The 20,645-nt window shown below is 38.6% G+C and overlaps 2 protein-coding genes across 2 annotated transcripts in view; both read right to left on the bottom strand.

Moving 5' to 3' along the window:
- LOC111151004 (serine/threonine-protein kinase MARK1) overlaps nucleotides 1–20,645 on the bottom strand; it is a 72,561-nt gene that overhangs the window by 48,081 nt on the left and 3,835 nt on the right. Inside the window, exons 3-4 of the mRNA XM_022508695.1 lie at nucleotides 4,233–4,281; nucleotides 3,094–3,159 (exon numbers count right to left, since the gene is read on the bottom strand). Of these exons, the coding sequence (XP_022364403.1) occupies nucleotides 3,094–3,159; nucleotides 4,233–4,260 (94 nt within the window). The 5' untranslated portion in view covers nucleotides 4,261–4,281. The remainder of the gene's footprint in view (nucleotides 1–3,093; nucleotides 3,160–4,232; nucleotides 4,282–20,645) is intronic.
- LOC111150985 (serine/threonine-protein kinase MARK1-like) overlaps nucleotides 13,988–20,645 on the bottom strand; it is a 56,728-nt gene continuing 50,070 nt past the window's right edge. Inside the window, exons 4-5 of the mRNA XM_022508659.1 lie at nucleotides 14,452–14,609; nucleotides 13,988–14,128 (exon numbers count right to left, since the gene is read on the bottom strand). Of these exons, the coding sequence (XP_022364367.1) occupies nucleotides 13,988–14,128; nucleotides 14,452–14,609 (299 nt within the window). The remainder of the gene's footprint in view (nucleotides 14,129–14,451; nucleotides 14,610–20,645) is intronic.

Below are 20,645 nucleotides of genomic sequence, written 5' to 3'. Positions count from 1 at the left end.
GGATAGACAATACATACTTGCTGAAATAATTTAAGCTAGAAACTACAGAAATTTCCCATTAGATCCATTACTTTACATGTCTGAAGTTTTTTTTTCATTTTTCTTTAGTCAATACTATAAAAAAAGCAAATTAATATTTAGTTACAATATTAAAAATAAAATATCTCAGTGTAAGGGAGAAATTTATTTTTTACGTCCTTATAGTATACACCATATAGATATACATGTATATTAAAAACTCGCAAAATGGGTTAAAGAGTTCTTATAAATACAGCAAAGTGGTTAAAACCCAGGCTTTAAAATCAGACCAGTTTTGATATGAATCCTGGTTTAGCCCCAAGTAGCTACTGGGAGGTATTAGGAAGATTTCTTAACTTTATTAAGACCCAGTTTCTAACCAGTGCCTATCTCACATGGCTGTTTTAAGATTAAATGAAATAATGCATGTGCTTATTAGCACAGTGACTGGCATATAGTAAGCACTCAATAAATTACATATTTGCATCTAAGTATACAGAAAATTGTATATATACATTCAATATCGATCCTATAAATATATAAGTAAAAACCAAATATGTAATGATGTATGTCAGATGAAACTAATACATCTAGAATGTCAGACAACATATGAAATCAAGCATACTTAAATGACTGAATGGGATGATGAAAACAGAAATGAATGGATGCTCTGGTCGACCCATCACAGTAGTTAATTCTAGAAATGTGAGTTGAGGCTGGGAAAGAGGTATGCAAGAGTTCAAAAATATGGACTGCTCTTGAGTCCTGCCCAGAACGTCCGCACCCCAGGTGTTTATGAGACTTAGTCCTTCACTTATTGTATATACTGTTTACTTGTGATTTGCTTCCCCAAAGAATGTAATCTTCTCGAGGGCGGGACTGCGTCTTTGCTCACCCATGTGTTTCCCAGCACCAGAGTAACATCTGGTGCACAGAAACATTTAATAAATATTGTTTGCATGAATGAAAGAGGGAATCAACACGCCATTCCAGAGCAGCCCCAACACCTACTTTTCATAGGCTCTTTTGGATTAACTATGGTTCGGAATCATAAATAAGTTCCCTGCCTACCTAATCACCAAAGATCTCTTGCTCTGTTAGTGAGCCAGAATCAAATGATCTAAATACTCCTGACAAAGAGACAGCTGTTTGACTCAACTCTATTCATGTCCAAGTCAATCCTAAAATGTCTAGAAATTTCAGAGGAAAAATACTAAATGTTGATTATAAAAGTTACCTTGCCATTTATAGATTAAAAAGGTGAGGAAATCATTCTAGATTTGCCACCGCAGAGCCATGATGGTTTTGTGAAAGGGTCACTGATGGGCCAGACTCAAAGAAAACTCATCACTAGGAGTTAGAATGGAATGAGAGAGCACCTGGTTTGGGCTGAATGCCAGTATACACCTCTGCAGACTGCACCCCAGGGCCCCTCCTAACTCTGCTACTGAAGGAGAGCAGTGATGACCCCATGTGCTCTCTGGTACCCCAGCCATTGCTCCCCTTCATTAGCACCAATAGAGAGTTGACTGTACTTACCATCTATCGTTAAACAGCATACATGTTAATATTAACACAGCCTTGTGGTGAACCTTCATAAAATCAGAAGCGTCCACCGATTTTTAGTGGTAAGTAATTTCTCCTTTCAAAGCATGTCTAGCCCCTTTCTCTAGACTTCAGATCAGTAAAAGGGAAAAAAAGAGTCCAACTGAACTAAAAATATCACCCAGGGTTCCCACGCTGACAAACTGTTATATAAATCTAACTAAAGGATAGAAAAAAAGGAACAGTTCATTATGTGGTATCTCTGTAGGTTCACTGATTTTATTATAGAACTACATTTTATGCAAATTCACATGGCTGTATTAATATATTTTTAAAATCCTGTAATAATAAACTTTAATGACATAGGTTTTCAGGTTAAGTCAAAAAACCTACATCAGAATACTTTTAGGTTGAGAAAAAGCTTTGCAAAAAACCGAACCTACTAAAACTTTCAATCTGCATTAAAAACAGAAAAAGCTACTAAAATATATGTAATATTTGTAGTAAACATTTTTGGAAATCTAAGAAACAGGATAAAAATACATAGTTTGGATACAAAAGACTAGAATAAATTCTCTTTATCCAACTTACATAAAATCTGAATTACCATAAAAATCTATACACTTTTATTAGCTAAAAGGACTCAACACTAAATTCGACCCTAAGTTTCTCTATTGATTAGCAAAAAAGATAATTAGTAAAAGTGGTTTAATTAATTTCAGCTGCCCTCCCTCTTTTTTATTTGATTAACTTCTTAATTCTTCAACTGCTTAAAGCTTTTAAACATTCTTTTTTTAGTTATTAAATGATTTATCTCCAAAAAATTTTAAACGTATTTCTAAGAAAGTCTTATGCTTAACACAACAGTGATTTTGAGCAGACATACCTCTCATTTGAAGGAAAGTTCAGAAGATGAAAATAATTTTCTATTATATGCCAATGTTTAAAAATCACTCTTACTTTTGACACTATGTAGTCAAAGTATATATTATATTCTGCAAACACATCTTATTTCTCTCAATTCAGTCTTCTAACTTATAACATGTATAAATCAATACTTGTTTAAATTGAAACATTTTATGGATTATCTTGAAAATGCATGTATATTGAGAATCTGTCATATATGAACAATCAATGAAATAAACATCTGTCCTAGAACATGCTTTTACTATAAACTTTATTAAATACATTGTGAATTTGAGATTTCCTTACAGCCAAGTGCTTCTAATCACAATAATATAATATTTAGACAAGAGAATCAAAACATTCATTGATAACAATGCAAATTTAAAGTTGAGAAAAATGTCCCTAGGCAATTTTTAACTGAGCCAAAATCTGACTTTTAAATGTAGGATCAACGGATCTTGAGAGTAAACACTGAATTTTACTTAAGATATATCACTTAAAGGTATTTAATAAAACTATACATTCATAACAACAGTGAAGACATAAGTGTTACAATGAACCTTCAGGTGTTGATAATTCTGTATGTCTCATCAAAGATAACTTTTCCATCCCTCTCATCCTTACCCCCACTTGCGTACTCCATGACTAAATAGAGGGTCTTCTCTGTTTCAATAACTTCAAACAATTTTACTGAAAAAAGAAATTAGAGATATAACTTGTAATTATTAGCACATATTGGATCTGCTTTAAGTATAAATTTTCCCTAAGCCAAGGGAAAATTTGAGTATTTACTAAAAATCATTAATTATAATTTTAAACTGAAAAATTCTCTCAAGGGTTATTACTACTATGGAGGAAAACTACTTACTACAAAGTGATTTGGAACCAACTGCTAGGTCAAAAGAGTTAAGTTTCTAGGGTTAAAAAATCATTACTTTTTCTAATGAGAATAATACAATAAAAAGGAAAAGCTTAAAATCAGAATAACAAAATTTTAACTAAAGCTTATAAGGAGACTTATTATAATGAGCTTATCATAAAATGTTAAACAATCTTTGGTAGAGAAACAAAAAAATTCTATAATTATGTGATGTTACAAAAGTTTCTGGTTAAACAGCTACCAAGTTATCAGACTTATGTAGTTGAAATTATTCATCACAAATAATCACATTAACAACTCTAATAAATGTAAGATTTTTAAGTGTAAAAGAAACAAGTGTTAAGAAAATGAGCCGATTAAAAGAAAAAAATCACTTTTTACTTCTTACAATCCAATGACTTCCTATGTACTCAATATATTTATTTGTAAATGTAGAGAAAAATAAGAACTTATGGGAATAAGTAAACTAAAACTGAAATAAATTCTATTTTCTTAAAAATTCAAATTAGTGATTTTGCCTATAAACTACGGTCAAATCCAAAAGCATTTTATCAAAATTATCTGGAATTCATTTCTTATAAATACCTCAATGGCATCCAATCGCTGTTTAGAACAATTTAGTAGGGAAATACAAAAAATATACATATGCACATTAACCCCAAGTCACATGTATTATTTTAGTGGAGAGCACAAGACAGCAAGGTAGTAGAAAATAGCCATCTGCAGCCTTCAATTAACTTCTTTATAATCTATTTTTACCAAAAATATCACTTTCTCAGGTTATCACTCTTTTTATAAAGAACATCCTTAAAATTCTATCTTTTCAAATAGCTTCAAATTAAAGAATATACTTCATCATTAATTATATATGTAAATTTCATACCTATATTAGGATGATTCAATATCTTCATTATTCGTACTTCTCGAAACAACTGTTAAAGAAAACAGGTAGACATATTTCTGTTAAAATTATTCACTTGAAGAAATTCATCATCTTACAAGACACTAGGAGATCCTAGTAATGAGCTAAGAAAGAAACAAGAGATTTGTTCCTCAGGCTCAACTCTAACTTTGCTGACACTTGATTTCCAGAACAATTTTAACAAGATGAATTCAGATGGTTCTATGTGCATGTATGTGTGAATACACCATATACCATAAAACTTAACATTTTGACTACTCTTCATTACTGCAAATAAAAGAAAAACACTGTAGAAATTAAACTAAACGATCCTACACATAATTTTTATCCAAAACCAATATTCCTGGGGGGCAGGGAGGGGAGTCCTGATTCTTTAGTCATCTCTACTGGCTGATCAGATGCTTTATGAAAGATTAAATGATATAAACCTACATTAAACAAAAATTGAAAAGGAAACAAAACTATTTTCAGTAGCATTTTTAGGGAAACATATAATAGCAGTAAAGGACAGTAAAAATATATTTACCACTTTTTAAAAAAGATTTTATTTATTTGACAGAGAGAGAGATCACAAGTAGGCAGAGAGGCAGGCAGAGGGAGAGGGAGAAGCAGGCTCCCCACTGAGCAGAGAGCCCGATGCAGGGTTCAATCCCGGGACCCTGAGATCATGACCTGAGCTGAAGGCAGAGGCTTTAACCCACTGAGCCACCCAGGCGCCCCTATATTTACCACTTTATATAAAACCAAAGCATACTGAAAATCAGTCACTTTTTGAAACACAAATGTTAAAAATTCCATTCCTTTTATTTTATAATGTAGGGCCCATTTTTTTAAAGTCTGACCTGGCATTTTTTTCCCCTCTATGTTGTCTTTGAGAACATGTTAAGTTCAAAATCAAGCGCCCAATTCAAGAAAATAGAATAAGTGATGATATTCCAAAAAGTCTTTATTATGACATATGTTTTATCAGAATAAATGTAAAGTTGATGCTTTCAGAGGTGACATTTCTCCAAGGAATATAGATAAATGGCCAGGAAGGACATGAAAAGATGCTCAACATGATTAATCACTAGGTAAATGCAAATCAAAATCACAGTGAGATAACACCTCAGACTCAGGATGGCCACTACTAAAATAAAAAAAAAAAACAACAACAAAAAACAATAAATAACAAATCTTGGCAAGGATGTGGTTAAAGTGTAGGTATCTAAAAGACTGAAAGCTGAGACTCAAACAGGTATTGTATACCCATGTTATGATAATACAATGGTATTATTCACAACAGCTAAACGGTAGAAGCAACCCAAGTGTCCACCGAGGAATGAATGAACAAATTGTGGTATATCCATACAATGGAATAATATTCACTCTTAAAAATAAAAGAAATTCTGACATACACTATAACATGAAAAAAACCTTGAGAACATCATATTAAATGCAATCAACCAGTTACAGAAGGAGAAAACCATGTGATTCCACATGCATATTAGGTATCTAGATAAGTTAGTCAAACTAATAGACATAGAAGGTAGCCAGAGCCTGGAGTGAGAGAGGAATAAAGGTTTATTGTTTAATGAGCACAGAGCTTTCAGTTAGGGAAGAAGAAGAAAGTTCTGGAGTTGGACGGTGGTGATGACTGCACAATAATGTAAATGTACTTGATACCACTGTACTTACTTTTAAAAATGGTTAAAACAATAAATCTTATGTATATTTTAACACAAGTTAAAAAACAGAAATATAATGTGTTGATATGCCTCAAAAGATTTACCACCAGTGGAAAAACCTACTTAAGGCTTATCTACCACAGAAATCTTGTCCCAGCAATCTTTGATAATTGGCATACCGAAATGCAGGCAGTACGTAAGTCTCTGTCTGTATGTGTGTGCGCACATACATATTTATAAATAAATTGTAATGAAATCTATGATCATGTAACTTTAACAATTAAAAACTGTACATCAATAAACAGAATATGAAAGCAAATGTATTCATGTTCACATAAATCATCAAGACCTGTTGACTTGACCTCCAAAATTCATCTCACCTCAGTCAACTCTATCCATCCACACCAGCAACACTGGATTCCACATGTCTCTGTAAACATCCATTCTGCAATCCCTTTTCTATACTCCCATCCTCCAGTTCATTATCCACACAACACTATACTATTTCAGATCCACTGGCGGTTTCCCAGTGCCATTAGCACAAAACCCATAATCTTCAACATGGGCTACCAGGCCTTGAAAATCAAGATCTTGCTTACCTTACCATGCGTATCTCATGACACTCTAGATAACAACTAGATGGATGTCTCCTAGACGGATTTCACTCAAGCCAACCAGCATCCTTCTCAGGTGAGCTTGCTAAGATCCCTCTCTACTCAGGGCCTTTGCACAAGCTATTCCCCTTCTTCCTGGAATGAATGTTCTTCATTCACTTTTTGAATTACGAAGTTTTTCAAATTTGTTAAAAAGTAAAGAAAAACATGAAGGACATTGAGAGATGGGGAGGAGAAGAGAGTTGGGGAAAATCAGAGGGGGAGACAAACCATGAGAGACCGTGAGAAACAAACTGAGGGTTTTGGAGGGGAGGGGGTAGGGGGTTGGGTGGGCCCAGTGGTGGGTATTAAGGAGGGCATGTATGGCATGGAGCACTGGGTATGGTACATAAACAATGAATTTTGGAACACTGAAAAAAAATTAAATAAAAAAAAAGTACAGAAATAAATATAGCACCTACTTCTCTCAACCAATATTAAATAAACAACTTATGCTAATATTCTGCCATATTTTCATAATATTGTTATTTTTAATAAAATTATATATTTCAAATTTACAATTTTTTATGTTTAAGATTTTATTTATTATATATATATATATATAGAGAGAGAGAGAGAGAGAGAAAGAGAGAGTACACACACAAACAGAGGGAGGAATAGAGGGAGAGGGAGAAGAAGGGGGAGAGAATTTCAGGCAGACTCTACACTGAGTGCAGAGCCTGGTGCAGGGCTCAGTCTCACAACCCTGAGATCATGACCTGAGCCAGTACTGAGTCAGATGACCAACTGACTGAGCCACCCAGGTGCCCATGAATATTTAATTAATAATTTTATTTAATAAAATATTGTTAAGACATTAATCATTATAGTCATAGCTAGAAACTCATCACCACCTCTTTTTCTTCCTTCCCACCCTAGATATAACCACAGCCCTAAGGTTGGTATATAACAAGCTACATACTTTTATAATTATCTATATGTATACATATAAATAGCAATATTATTTATATAAATGGCAATATTACTTTTTTGTGTTTCAAACCTTATATAAATGGAGTCATATTGAAATTATTTCTCTAAACTTATTTTTTTCTCCAACATAATGTTTCTTTGTTCTATCTCTGTTGTGTATAGATCTGGTTCATTTACCAGAATTGCTGTGTTCCATTATAAGACGAAACCAGTTTATATACTGTTCTGTTGAGGATGCTTAACTTATTTATATATTTTCACTATTGCAATCTGTGTTATAATGAATATTCTTGACATGTTTCCCTAAATACCCAGAAACTTCGTTTTTTGATCGTGGTGCGTATACACCTTCCACCTAATTTGCCTCCCACCCCCATTCTGTACTTGACAGGGCTAGAACTCAAGAAATGTTGAGTGCCTACGCTGCTTAGTCTTTTCTGTCTTGGACCCCATAACCCAAATGACCCCTTAGAGCTATAAGTCTCTGTTACTGGTGGTTTTTGCTGACTGGAGCTTCTGACAAAGGGAACAATCTCTACTTAGAGGGGGCCCCATAGGGTTTGGGACTCATTCCCTCCCTAAAATGACTAACGGGTTTTAAAAAGCAGCTATTAGTTTGCCACCAGACTCTTGTCAAGACAGAACACCTGTCTCAGAGAGATGTCTGTTGACCCAACTGCCTTACTCAGGTCCGTGGGCTAGAAGGAGGTGAGGAATATAGCATCAGAAGTTGTGTGTGTGTGTGTGTGTGTGTGTGTGTGTATGTGTGTGTGTGTATACATATGTCTACATTACACCTAAAATATAGGTGTTCGTTTTTAGGGCAGTTTTATGTTCACAACAAAATTAAGCAGAAAGTACAGAGTTAGCCTGCCCCTCCCATCCCCATACATGCACAACCTCCCCAACCATCAACACCCCACACCCAGCAGTACATTGTTTTACCGTCAGTGACTCTATATTGATACGTTATCACTCAAAGTCTATAGTTTACATTAGGGTTCATTCTTGGTGCTGTAAATTCTGTGGGTTTTGACAAATGTATAATAATGACATGTATCCACTATTACAGTATCACACAGAATAGTTTCACTGCCCAAAATAGCCCCTGTGCCTCATCTATGTATCCTTCCCTCTCCATAAATGCCTGGCCACCACTAGTCTTTTTACTTTCTCCATAGTTTTGTCTCTTGAGAAGATCATATAGTTGGAATCATAGTATGTGGCCTTTCCAGATAGACCTTTTTCATTTAGTAATATACACTTAAGGTTCTATGACGTCTTTTCTGGACTTGATAGAGTATTTCTTTTTAGCTCTGAATAACATTTCATTATATCAACGTACCAGTTAATTTATCCACTAACCTACTGAAGGACATCTTGATTACTTCCAAGTTTTGACAACTGTGAATAAAGCTGCTATGAACTCTTCATAGGTTTTTGTGTGGACCTAAGTTTTCAACTCATTTGGGTAAATACCAAGGAGGATGACTGCTGGATTATATGGTAAGTATGTTGGTTTTTTAAGAAACTACCAAACTGTCTTCCGAAGTGGGCATACCATTTTGTATTCCCACCAGCAATGAGAGTCCTAGCTGCTCCACATCCTTTAGCAGTGTTTGGTGCTGTCAGTGTTTTGGATTTTCACATTCTAATAGGTGTGTAGTGGTATTATTTCATTGTTTCAGTCGTAATTCCTAATAACAGATGGCACTGACCATCTTTTCATAGGCTTATTTGCCATGTATAGATTTTCTTTGATGAGATGTCTGTTCAGATCATTTGACCAGTTTTTAATCAGTTGTTTGCTTTCCTAAGTCTTTTCAAGCCAATTTTTTTTTTTTAAGAGAGAGAGAGAGAGTGAGAGAGAGCATGAGAGGGGAGAAGGTCAGAGGGAGAAGCAGACTCCCCATGGAGCTGGGAGCCCAATGTGGGACTTGATCCCAGAACTCCAGGATCATGACCTGAGCCCAAGGCAGCTGCCTAACCAACTGAGCCACCCAAGCGCCCTCAAGCCAATTTTTGAGCCCGTTCCAATCTCCAACAATACCAGAAGCCTGTGCACAGTAGCAAACATGGGTTGTCCATCAAATACCTCGTCAATTCTACTCTGTAACATCAGAGAATGGGTCATTCACACAAGTAGCCCTGGAGGCCCTGGCAGAGGAAGCCAGAAGTCACATCCCCTCACTTTTCCCTTGTGGGTCTCAGGGAGGTAAAAGGCCTTGGTCTGAGTGGGGTGGCCTCATGTCAGCAGAGGGAAGTGTGCCCAGAGGGTACTGGAATTCAAGTAACTATGCCCCCCCCCACGCCAGGACTTTGGAGGCTGAAACCGGGTGGGGCTCTGTGGGAGCTCCTGTGTTCTGGGGGCGCAGTCTCCTCTGAACACGCTCAGGGTTTTTGTCTTAGCCTCTGACCCCACCTAGGCTTCCTCTGCTTATTGGATGAACCGTCCTCCAAGTAAGACTGGCACCTCCAGAGAAAGAGGAAGTAAGGGAGCCTAGCATCAGACGACCTTTGCTCAGGGATTCCCTTGGCTGACAGCAGAGGCAACGAGTGGGTTCGATTTTCAGAAAACTTATACTTCTGCTTTCAGCCTTTTTATACAATTCCCATGTAACTATAAAATCACAACTCACAAATCTGAGGATTCTGGGTTTTATTGTAACCAGAGTTCCCTTCCCCCCTGAAAAACAAGTCAAATACTATGCCAGCCTCTTACTTTTAAACTCATGGCTTTCATGAAGTCATTTTACGAGCACTGAGTAATAAAATCAACCACCTAAACATTAAAAAAATCATTTTATAAGGAAAAAGGGTTATTTGTAACTCATGTATAAATATATTTTTAGATATTGAAGATTTTTTTTAAATACTGGTTTTTTCCCTCTGAACCCCACACCTGAAGAATGTATTACTCAGAATAAACACAAATAGTCCCTATGTCGGTTCTGCTACACTATACAGATTTTAAGTGGCTAGACCTCTTATTAATAGGAGCAGCATTACTGTAACGGTCATTTGCATTCATCAGTGTCACAGTTATTGTGTATTTCTAGTAGAAAAGTTCCTGATACCAATCTGGCTCTCCTACACTTACACATAAGTAAATGACCTCTGTTTGCTTTATTTGGTCTTGCTTTCTTTTTTTTTTTCTTTTTTTTAAAGATTTTATCTATTTATTTGACAGACACAGATCACAAGCAGGCAGAGAGGCAGGCAGGTGGGGTGGGGGGAAGCAGGCTCGCCGCCGAGCAGAAAGCCCAATGTGGGGCCTGATCCCAGGATCCTGGGATCATGACCCGAGCTGAAGGCAGAGGCCTTAACCCACTGAGCCACCCAGGTGCCCCTGGTCTTGCTTTCTTATTAAGACTTTCTCTGTAAGGTTGTTGTATTTGACTATAAAATCACAACTCACAAGCACTGCAGGACAGAAGCTGGTAAGTGGGTTCTGCTTTGTCAACCGCACGCCCTCGGCAAACCCCGTGCGACGCGCGAGCGCCCTCCATGCTCACGGTCCGTGGGGCTCCCTGCACCCTCGAGCTCCCGAAGCTGAACAGCATGCTTACCAAAGGTTATCTAGGCCCCAAACATATCTGTCAGCTATAGATGTTACTGCAAACAGGTAATGTAACTCATATAGGAGTTTTGTATTGCTGAATAAGAAATTATCACACCCTGGCAACTTGGAACAACACACGTGCATCATCTCGTGGTTCCTGGGCAGGGCTTCTTTGGGTCCTCCCGCTTCCGTCAAGGTGTTGCTCTCTCATCTCAGGGCCCATGGGGAAGAGTCCATGTCCAAGCTAACCCAGGCTGCAGCTACAGGACTGAGGACCCCAGGTTCCTGGTGGCTCTTGAGCGGAGGCCGCCCTGACCTCTTGGAGACCGCTTCCATGTCCTTGCCAAGCGGCCTTCTCCAACATGGCCATTTACTTTATCGAGCCAGCAAGGACAATCTCCAGGGCAGGCTGCCAAGCAAGACAGGCCTAAATCCAAAATGTAATCATGGGAATGAAAGCCCATCACCTTTTCTATATTCTATTGGTTAAGAAACAAGTCAGAGGACCTGCTCACATCTAAGGAAAAGGGATTATATAAAGGTGCGAACACCAGAAGCAGGGATCATTGGGGGTTGCCTTAAAGTCTGTCTAACACAACTAAATGTTACATAAACCAATGAACTAAAGTTTATTGTTTACCAAAACAAGCCAAACTGAATAATCTGTGAATACTAGATAAAAGCTACTAAAGAAATTATTGTCCACTTAAGTGTGAGCAAGCTAAATGTCAAGGATGAAAATAAAATCTAGTGGTCTGCTCTCAGATCATTTCTGGGTGTCTTTAAATTCTCCCTTTATTAATTAAAGAAACAAAACAAAACTGGAAATAGCAGCAAATGTGAGTTTATGGGTGAGATTTGTGCAAGAAAAACAAAGCTGAATGCCAATCAACAGACTCAAACTAGGAGTGTAGAGGGGAACCTTGGCTTATGTGAAAAGACTGGTCAATGGTTATGTATTTTATTCAATTTAAATGTTAAATGTCCATATCATTTTTCATACTTCTTCCCATAGCTTATGTCCTCAGTTAACAGCTCCTCACTGCAGTGGAAGAGGGCTTCCACCTACTTTCCTGCTGGCACGGCCACTTCTAGAAGGCGGTCCAGGAAGAGCAGCATGGACAGGCCACACCAGCTCTAGTTCTAGCTCCACCTCCTTCTCTTCTGCCTCAAGAAAACACATCAGATTGTAAGAGTGGAGACATATCATCACATGGGTAATCTTGAGTTTATTCTCATTAATTTTTATGCAATTATTAGCAAATTTGGTAGTTTACTCTTGGAAGCAAACTGGTGGAGAAAAATCTTACAATGTATAATGAAAACATACTGATGTCTCTTGGAAGCTCCATGGTTGAGAATCAGTAATCTCACGGAATGGATTAGATGCATATCCTTCGACATTCCATAGATACTGGTTTTTGTTTACTTCATAAGCTAGGTTTTGAGTGCCAATGATTTCATGAATGTAGTCCCTGACAGGAACCTAGAATTTAGCCACTCTGTTCTACCAAGAACAGAGATGAGCTGGAGACAGGATTAAAATTATCTTCTGAGGGTATCTGGGTGGCTCATTCGGTTAAGCTTCTGCCTTTGTCTCAGGTCATGATCTCGGGTCTTAGGGATTGAGCCTAAGTTCAATTAGGCTCCTTGCTCAGCAGGGAGTCTACTTCTCCCCCTCCCCCTTCTCCCTGCTCCTGCTCTTTCTTGCTCTCTCTCAAATAAATAAATAAAATCCTTAAAAAAGTTATCTTCTGAAAATTGGAGCACCTAACAAAAATGTCCCTACAAAAATGTAGAGAGAAGGCCACTCTATTGCCCTCTGGAGATGAAGCCAGGGAAACAGTTACAGGAAGGGCCAAAGTTCTCATCAGAATGTAATTTTTTATTCCAGTGAAAAGAATAACACACAGCCATCTCAAAGATGTCTTCAATATGCTGCTCTATCCTTAGTTTCCTCTCCTTCAGTAATCATTGACAAAGAGTGAGGAAAAAACCGTAACCAGTAAGAGCATGAATGGGTCTGTGTGGGTTGGGTGTGGGTTGGGTGTGTGTCGGCTAAAAATGACAGGCAGTTGTGGAAAGAGGAAGAGTGGTTGCTGCTGGAAGAAGTGATTAGTGTGTTTTAAGGGGCACACTGACCTCGGACTGTGAATGCCAGTGGCCTGACCCACCCATCACCCTCCTTCCCAAAGAAACACTTCAACTGTCAGCTAGATTTGGGTCCTTAACACCACAGATCCAGAGAATCGGGGCCAACCACATGGTAGCATACAGCTTAGTAAAAGGTCTAAGATGTCTCCTCCTCTTCACAACTCCCCTCACCCCTTCCCGAAACCACAATATTCCAACTGGCCGCACACAGGAAAGGGAAGGGGTTAATTACTGTCAGAGCCTCCACTTCAGCGGCCCGAGTCAAAGGAAGCAGAGAGCGAGGGAGAGGGTGAGCCAAATACATACATGTGATCTCTCAGCCCAGAGCAGACCATCTTCAGCGAGAGCGCCCGTGTTCCCAAGGCTTGCTGTTCCTCAGGAAAGGTGGAGACGGTGGAGGGTAGAAGGAGAGCTGAAAATGTAGACCATGCTAAGAAGTATACCTCAAGATGGACAGTTATTGTTAAAAATATCAATTACTGTGTGCGTCCTACATCAGGTACAAGCCAGGAAAACAAAGGTTTGCGAATACGTTAAATAGCCCCACACTACTATTTGAGTTTCTGATGTGAATTTTTAGTTCATTTTTTTCTTGCTCGTTTTCAAACTGTGACATCATGATGTTTCTAGCGTTCTTAAGCTTAGCAGGAATGCTCCGAATCCACGAATACTCTCCAGACTTGCTGTGGGCCGAAATCAAGGCCAGAGCCTGCTGGAGCCCCGTGTGTTCAGTCCGAGAAGTGAGTGCTACGTGAAGGCCCGCGGCGGGCTTGCTCTGACGACGAGGCGGGGAGGCCCTCCCTGTCCGGACTTCACGACAGCTATCCTACTTGGCTGTTCAGCGGCCTGAACTGTTTCCTCCTTGGTTCTTGGCGTTGTTCCAGGTAACTGAAGTGAGTCAACAAGAGAGATATTTACTTTTCATTTCAGTCCTTCTAGTTAGGGCTTAAGGTCAGGGTCAAACTCCATTAGTGTTCATCAGTATTTGCCTCATTTGTGAGCATTTTCTGTGTCTCCTCTCGGCTGTTCTCTTGCTTCCCATTGCTTCTATTCCTTTTGCTTCTTACTCCTTTTTTGATGATGGGGAAATCTGTTATATTTAGAAGCAGCCACGTGGACATGGCTTAGACAATCCTCGTTCTATTTACACCCAAAGCATCGTAGTCAGGGGCCAGTCAAATGCACACCCTCCTTCCACCAGACCCACTCACTGTGTTGCCCTTGGCTTCATCAAGGTCACAGGACTCCTTCACTGCTTCTTTGGTCTTGAGGCAGATGGAGAACAACACTGCGGCCACGGGGAACTTGACAAAGGCAGAGTGGTCAGGCTTGTTCCCATTGGGAGAGCTCTCCAGGCTGTCACGGGGAACTGGGGCTCATAGGAGAGGAGGGTGACATTCAGATCTTCTTGTGCCTTTTGACACAGCCTTCTTGGCCTTTTTAATATTTTGTTCTGATTTGGGTTTGGTGAGGGGCAGGAGCCCTCCTTTGCCTTCACTGTAATCTTTATAAAAATCCTATCTGTATCTTTCATAGCCGTTTACTGGTCTGTCAATGAGAGGTGTGGGCACTGTTTTAGCCTGCAAGTGATGTTCAGCTCCTAGAGACTGCTAGGTTGTCATTGAGACTCTCTCGGAGAGAGATATTTTATATATAATTTGCCGATTGATTTGACTTATATATATATATATATTTATGATTTATATATGATATGCTGACGTTAACAGAACCCTATAGGTTACACTTTCAGCTTTTAAATTTCTAGGTCATCACCTCACTCTTTTTTCAGCCTTCAGACATCTTATGAACACACCACATATTTTATAAAGTTATTGCTAGTCGCATAACAACTTCAGACAAATTTCTTTCTTTTTTTCTTTTTTTTAAAGATTTTATTTATTTATTTGACAGACAGAGATCACAAGTAGGCAGAGAGGCAGGCAGAGAGAGAGGAAGGGAAGCAGGCTCCCCACTGAGCAGAGAGCCCGATGCAGGGCTTGATCCCAGGACCCTGAGATCATGACCTGAGCCGAAGGCAGAGGCTTTAACCCACTGACCACCCAGGCGCCCCTTCAGACAAATTTCTTAAGTTCTTCCCATGAAATGGTAGTCAGAAAAAAGAGATCTGAATACAAGTAAATGAATATATATTAGACGATTTTGAACTAAAACAAATAAAAGTGTTGTTCAGTATTGCTTCCCAACCTTGACAACCTTTAAGTCAACTATTTGTTCCAACATTAAGAGAAGGTAATGCTTTTTAAATGACAGGCTGGGCCACTTTCCCAAGTTTCATCTAGATGGATTACAAGATTATAAGATTCTTATTTCTTATCAACTAGTACCAATTTCATATTGCTTGAGTCCTTCCCAAGGCCTTGGGCAATTCCAAGCTCAAGCTAGTGCTCAATAAACGTACTGTTTGAGACAGTGAATCAAGTAATTTCAGACAAAATATATTAAACATAAAATAGATCGAATGTGAAAACAGTTTGAATTAGAAGGGATGGAAATTAAAATGGGATACCATAATGCATCCACAAGGTTGACAAAAACTAAGAAATCTGATACATAAGGTGTGGGCAAGAACGCAGAGCAGCAGTAAATCTCACAGTGTTGGCAGAAGTATAAACCGGTATAACCACTCTGAAGAGCAACATGACAGTATTAGTAAAGTTGAGGATACGCATGACCTTCAACCTAGCAATTCCACTTAGAGAGATACACCCTAACACGTCTGCTTGGAGACATACATCCTTTTACACATCTTCACAGAAAAGATACACACAATAACGATCAGTGCAGCACTGCTTCTGCAGCGAAAATGGAAAGCTAACTAACACGGAGAAAAAAGTGAAACACAAGAACACCAGGAACCGTCTACACATCCACCAGCCAAAAAAAAAAAAAATCCCGAACTGTAGCATGTCTATTAGGAAGATAATGGGTAAACTGCCGCATCCTCTCACGGTGGTACGCAGTAACAGTAGCGAATATAAAGGCACTGGGCTATATAGACTAACATGACTAAAACTTTAAGACAATGTTACTTGACAAAAGTGTGTTGTAGAAAGACAAGAGGTTTAAAAATAAATAATATGTAGTGTTTTACATATAGAAACACACAATGTGAAAAATGCTTTAAGTTTGAATGAGAATAAAAGAGATCAAATTCAGAATAGTAGTTACTTCCAGGTAGGAAAATATAGGAATAGAACCCAAAAATAACACCTAAGGCTTCAGGTGTATCTGTAATATTTTATTTCTTAAAAAAAAAAAAGAAAAAGAAAAAGAAACGAAACAGTTTAATCTAACAAATGCCATAAGAAAGCAACTTTTTTTAGAATGGGGAAGACATTTTGAAGTCCCCATCCAAAGTTATAAATAGCCCAGTTTACTATGTCAACAAATGGCCCAAATTAGAAAAAAATAAGAGTATGACTCTCCAAATAACAAAATGACAATATGAGTTTTAAAATAGCCAGAGAAGGGGCGTCTGGATGGTGTAGCTGGTTAACCGGCTGACTCTTGGTTTTGGCTCAGGTCATGTTCTCAGGGTCCTGGGATCGAGCCTCATGTCAGGCTCCACGTCTAGTGCTCGCACACTCTCTCATAAATAAATCAATCTTTAAAAAACAAAACAAAACAAAAAAAACAGCCAGATGGTTTAGTTTAAAACTCAAAGGTGATTTAGATTTCTAGCAACCCCACTTCCAGAGAAAATCCTTCCATGTCTACAAGTCAGTAAATCTTATGTAGTTTCTTGAGAATACAGAAAGAGACATATGCTTTTTTTTTCAAAGATTTTATTTTATTTTCTTTTGACAGACAGAGATCACAAGTAGGCAGAGAGGCAGGCAGAGAGAGAGAGAGAGAGAGGGAGGAAGCAGGCTCCCTGCTGAGCAGAGAGCCCGATGCAGGGCTCGATCCCAGGATCCTGGGATTATGACCTGAGCCAAAGGCAGAGGCTTTAACCCACTGAGCCACCCAGGCGCCCCGAGACATATGCTTTTATAGCCAACAAAGGCCAAGCAATTAGAATAGAAATGTTAAGAGTCAGAGACAGAAAACACACACCAAGAACTGTTAAGAAACAAAACTACTACTAAGAGTTAAACAAATAAAAACTAAAGCAACTCTTTATGAATAATCCTTGGTTATGAGTGCTTAATTTTCAGGAGCGCAGAGAGATTGAACATTCTTGTGGAGACAGCAAAGGTTTCCCTGCAGAAATGACTCTAGGGCTGAAATGTGAGAAATGAAAGAATACGGATGAATTAAGTACAGGGGGGTGGTGTGCCTTAGGCAGAGGGTGGGGAGCAGAGTGGGCTAGGAGCAGATGAAAGTACTGAGGCTGGAAGAGCAGTGCATGGGGCAGAGACTGTGGGGAGCTGGTGCATCATGGGGCAGAAGAGGAAGGTGGGGCCTTGTACACCTTGTTAATGAATTTGATTTCCAGATGACCAACAATGGAATGCCATCTAGAAGTTTAAATGAAGGTATTTTGTATTCTTGATGACTTTTTAATTTTGTGCGTGGGTGTGTGTGCGTGTGCATGGATGGGTGCGGAGGGACGCAAAGTGGATGCAGAAAGACCAGCTGAAAGGCTACTGGGGCAGTCCACGGGAGAGATGACAGGAGCTTTGTCTACAGCGGTCATGATGGGAAAAGATAAAAGCAGATGTTCTCAAGAGACATGTAGGACAAAATCTGCACAAATCAAGGACAGACTAGAGGGTAAGAATAAGGAAGAGTGAGGAATCAAGGATTGTTCAGGGCTTCTGGCTTGCACAACTCGACAACTGTCATTCACTGAGAAAGGATGCCGGAAGAGCACCAGGCAGGTGAGGAACCGAGTAAGCGGGGCAGAGATCGGGAGTTCAGTTTTGGACATGAAAAGTTTGGGCTACCCTTGAGAAATTGAAGCAAATTTAGGGGAGGTCTTAGTTTGAGGTATAAATTTGTGACTGCCTACCGATAAGACAGCCCAGGAAGAGAATACAGAAAGAAAAGAGGACCAAACTTGGTGGGATTCTAATATCGAGGCCAACAAAAATGTAGGCAACAACTCTACATAAAAGAAACATAAAAGGAGGGACCAAAAAAACAGAAGAAAATATATGGAGAAATACAATCTTTCTTTCAATAAATTCTTGTTAGATTAAGAATTAATTAATGAACACATGTATCTGGCTCAATGGCACTTGGCTTGAACCATAAAAGAGTTTCCGTTCCACTTTTTTAAAAAAAAATTTTTATTTCTACTGAATTAAAAAAAATCTGAAGTCATGATCCTGCAGATTGGAGAAAGGAATCAGCTTCAGATGATGTGTCAGTGACATTCAGATTGATTACTTTACAAAGCTATTTCTCATTGAAGATGACGTACAGCTCTCAGACAGGGTCTAGTCTAGGCTGCTAATCTTATCACACTAAAAAGTTGGAGGACCGGAAGTTTTGAGTGGAAGGATGATTGCAAGAGGATTCTTAAGATACTGTTTGGATATGCTTGTTCTGGAAGGTTATCTTTCATTTTTGGATGTAGCATTTGTGTGTTAGACATGCCCAATGATAGGTCATTGAGACTTCTGTCCAATAACTAAAGAGGGCCAACAAGGGTTAGAAAAGTCAAATTTTTGGTCAGTGGACTACTTGAAACCATTTTGTTGCTGTTGTTGTTGTTCTCAGAAAATCTGGTTATTTTACATTCAACATATTTCCAGCTAGACATTAACATTATTGGTATCACCTTTTAAAGGAAACTTGTTTGAACACCATCTCCCTCAAAATCCATCATATTTCTGTTTGAAAGACACACTTCCCACCAATTCTTCACACTGTACACTAAAGAGACATCTTTTAATAGCCATGATTTCATAATATTCTGTTTTCAATATTTCCTTCAAAGCCAAATCAAGATCAGAGGTGTGTTGCTAACCACTAATTTCATGGCAAATGAATTACTGAGTGACTGGGCATTAGGTATAATCTTATTTATTCACAGGGCAGTATCATTCCTTGCAGAATTTCTGCCCCCATATATACTCTCAAAAAAAAAAAAAAAAAAGGCCCTCCTGGTGTTTCATCATTACTAATTCGAAGGCAACTTTTACAGTCTACAACCCAGCTCATAAAATGCTAACTCTTAGGGCACCTGGGTGGCTCAGTGGGTTAAGCCTCTGCTTTCGGCTCAGGTCATGATCTCAGGGTCCTGGGATCGAGCCCCGCATCAGGCTCCCTACTCAGCGGGGAGCCTGCTTCCCTTCCTCTCTCTCTCTGCCTGCCTCTCTGCCTACTTGTGATCTCTGTCAAATAAATAGATAAAATCTTTAAAAAAAAATGCTAACTCTTACCACTTGGATTTTCACCAACCCACAAAAGAATTGGTCAAGACTTTTCCTTCAAATGGCCCACTTATGTGAAAAGAACAATAAAGTGAAATATGTTATAAGCATGCACGTGTGACAGTAACTGGTATTTCAACATATGTCCAACAGAGATATCTGCTAAGGAACACTGCCTAAGAGCCTCTTCTGCTTTCTCCTTGATAAAAATATGCATCAATAATTATATGATTGCTTTTACAAGTTTGGTTTTAATTTGCTAACAGAAATTTAATTCTGAATATTGCTTCCATGGTCCTGTCCTCCTCTCTAACTGTAGTGACCGTGGTAAAAATTGTTTTGCAGATGCTCTGGAAGAATTAACTAGCTTACCAGAGAGGTTGCTGGGCTCTATCTGAAAACTCACTGAAGTTTAAACGGCTTAGGTCACCATTTGACAACACTTTACACAACAGATAATGTACCAGACACTCGGAGTAAACGGATTCTTCACTTAATACGTCTAATTCTCAGATGTCAGTTACTGAAAATTGACTGGACATTCCCTGCTTGTACAAAACCACTGTCCTACAGAGATTCACAGTCTATGTCCCTGTAATGCTGCAGTTCTCTTTATCATTTAAGGACATAATTCTGAGTCACAACAGTGGTATCTCTACTCTCGTTTCAGGGCTTACTACTTAGCAAATCACTTCAGAAACACTGAGCTGTCTTTTTGTGAGTTGGGACTATAATGCAACATTGTAAAACAATAGAAAATGCAAATTAATAAACAAGACAGGAAGATCAATAAAGTGCACCCCTGTGGCTACGAGCTGAGAAAGGCTAACACAGGCTCTATCATTCATGTATAAACTAATGTGTCCAAGTGTAAAAAACTTAGTGGACTTTCCGAGAAAATGATACTTAATCTTATATTTCGAGCATGTGAACTATTAACAAAATTGCTTCATTGTTTTGCTTTTCTTCTAACGTTATTAGGCTACTTAAAAGATCCCCAGGAATCGCTAGTATAGTTCATAGACCCTACCCCAAAAAACCCTAATTAAAATATCAGGTGA

The sequence above is a fragment of the Enhydra lutris genome, unplaced genomic scaffold (genome assembly GCF_002288905.1).
Source record: "Enhydra lutris kenyoni isolate GAN:26980312 unplaced genomic scaffold, ASM228890v2 scaffoldscaffold25, whole genome shotgun sequence".
Lineage (NCBI taxonomy): Eukaryota > Metazoa > Chordata > Mammalia > Carnivora > Mustelidae > Enhydra > Enhydra lutris.
Note: the sequence above shows the minus strand (reverse complement) of the source record. Positions and strands in the feature narration are given on the sequence as shown.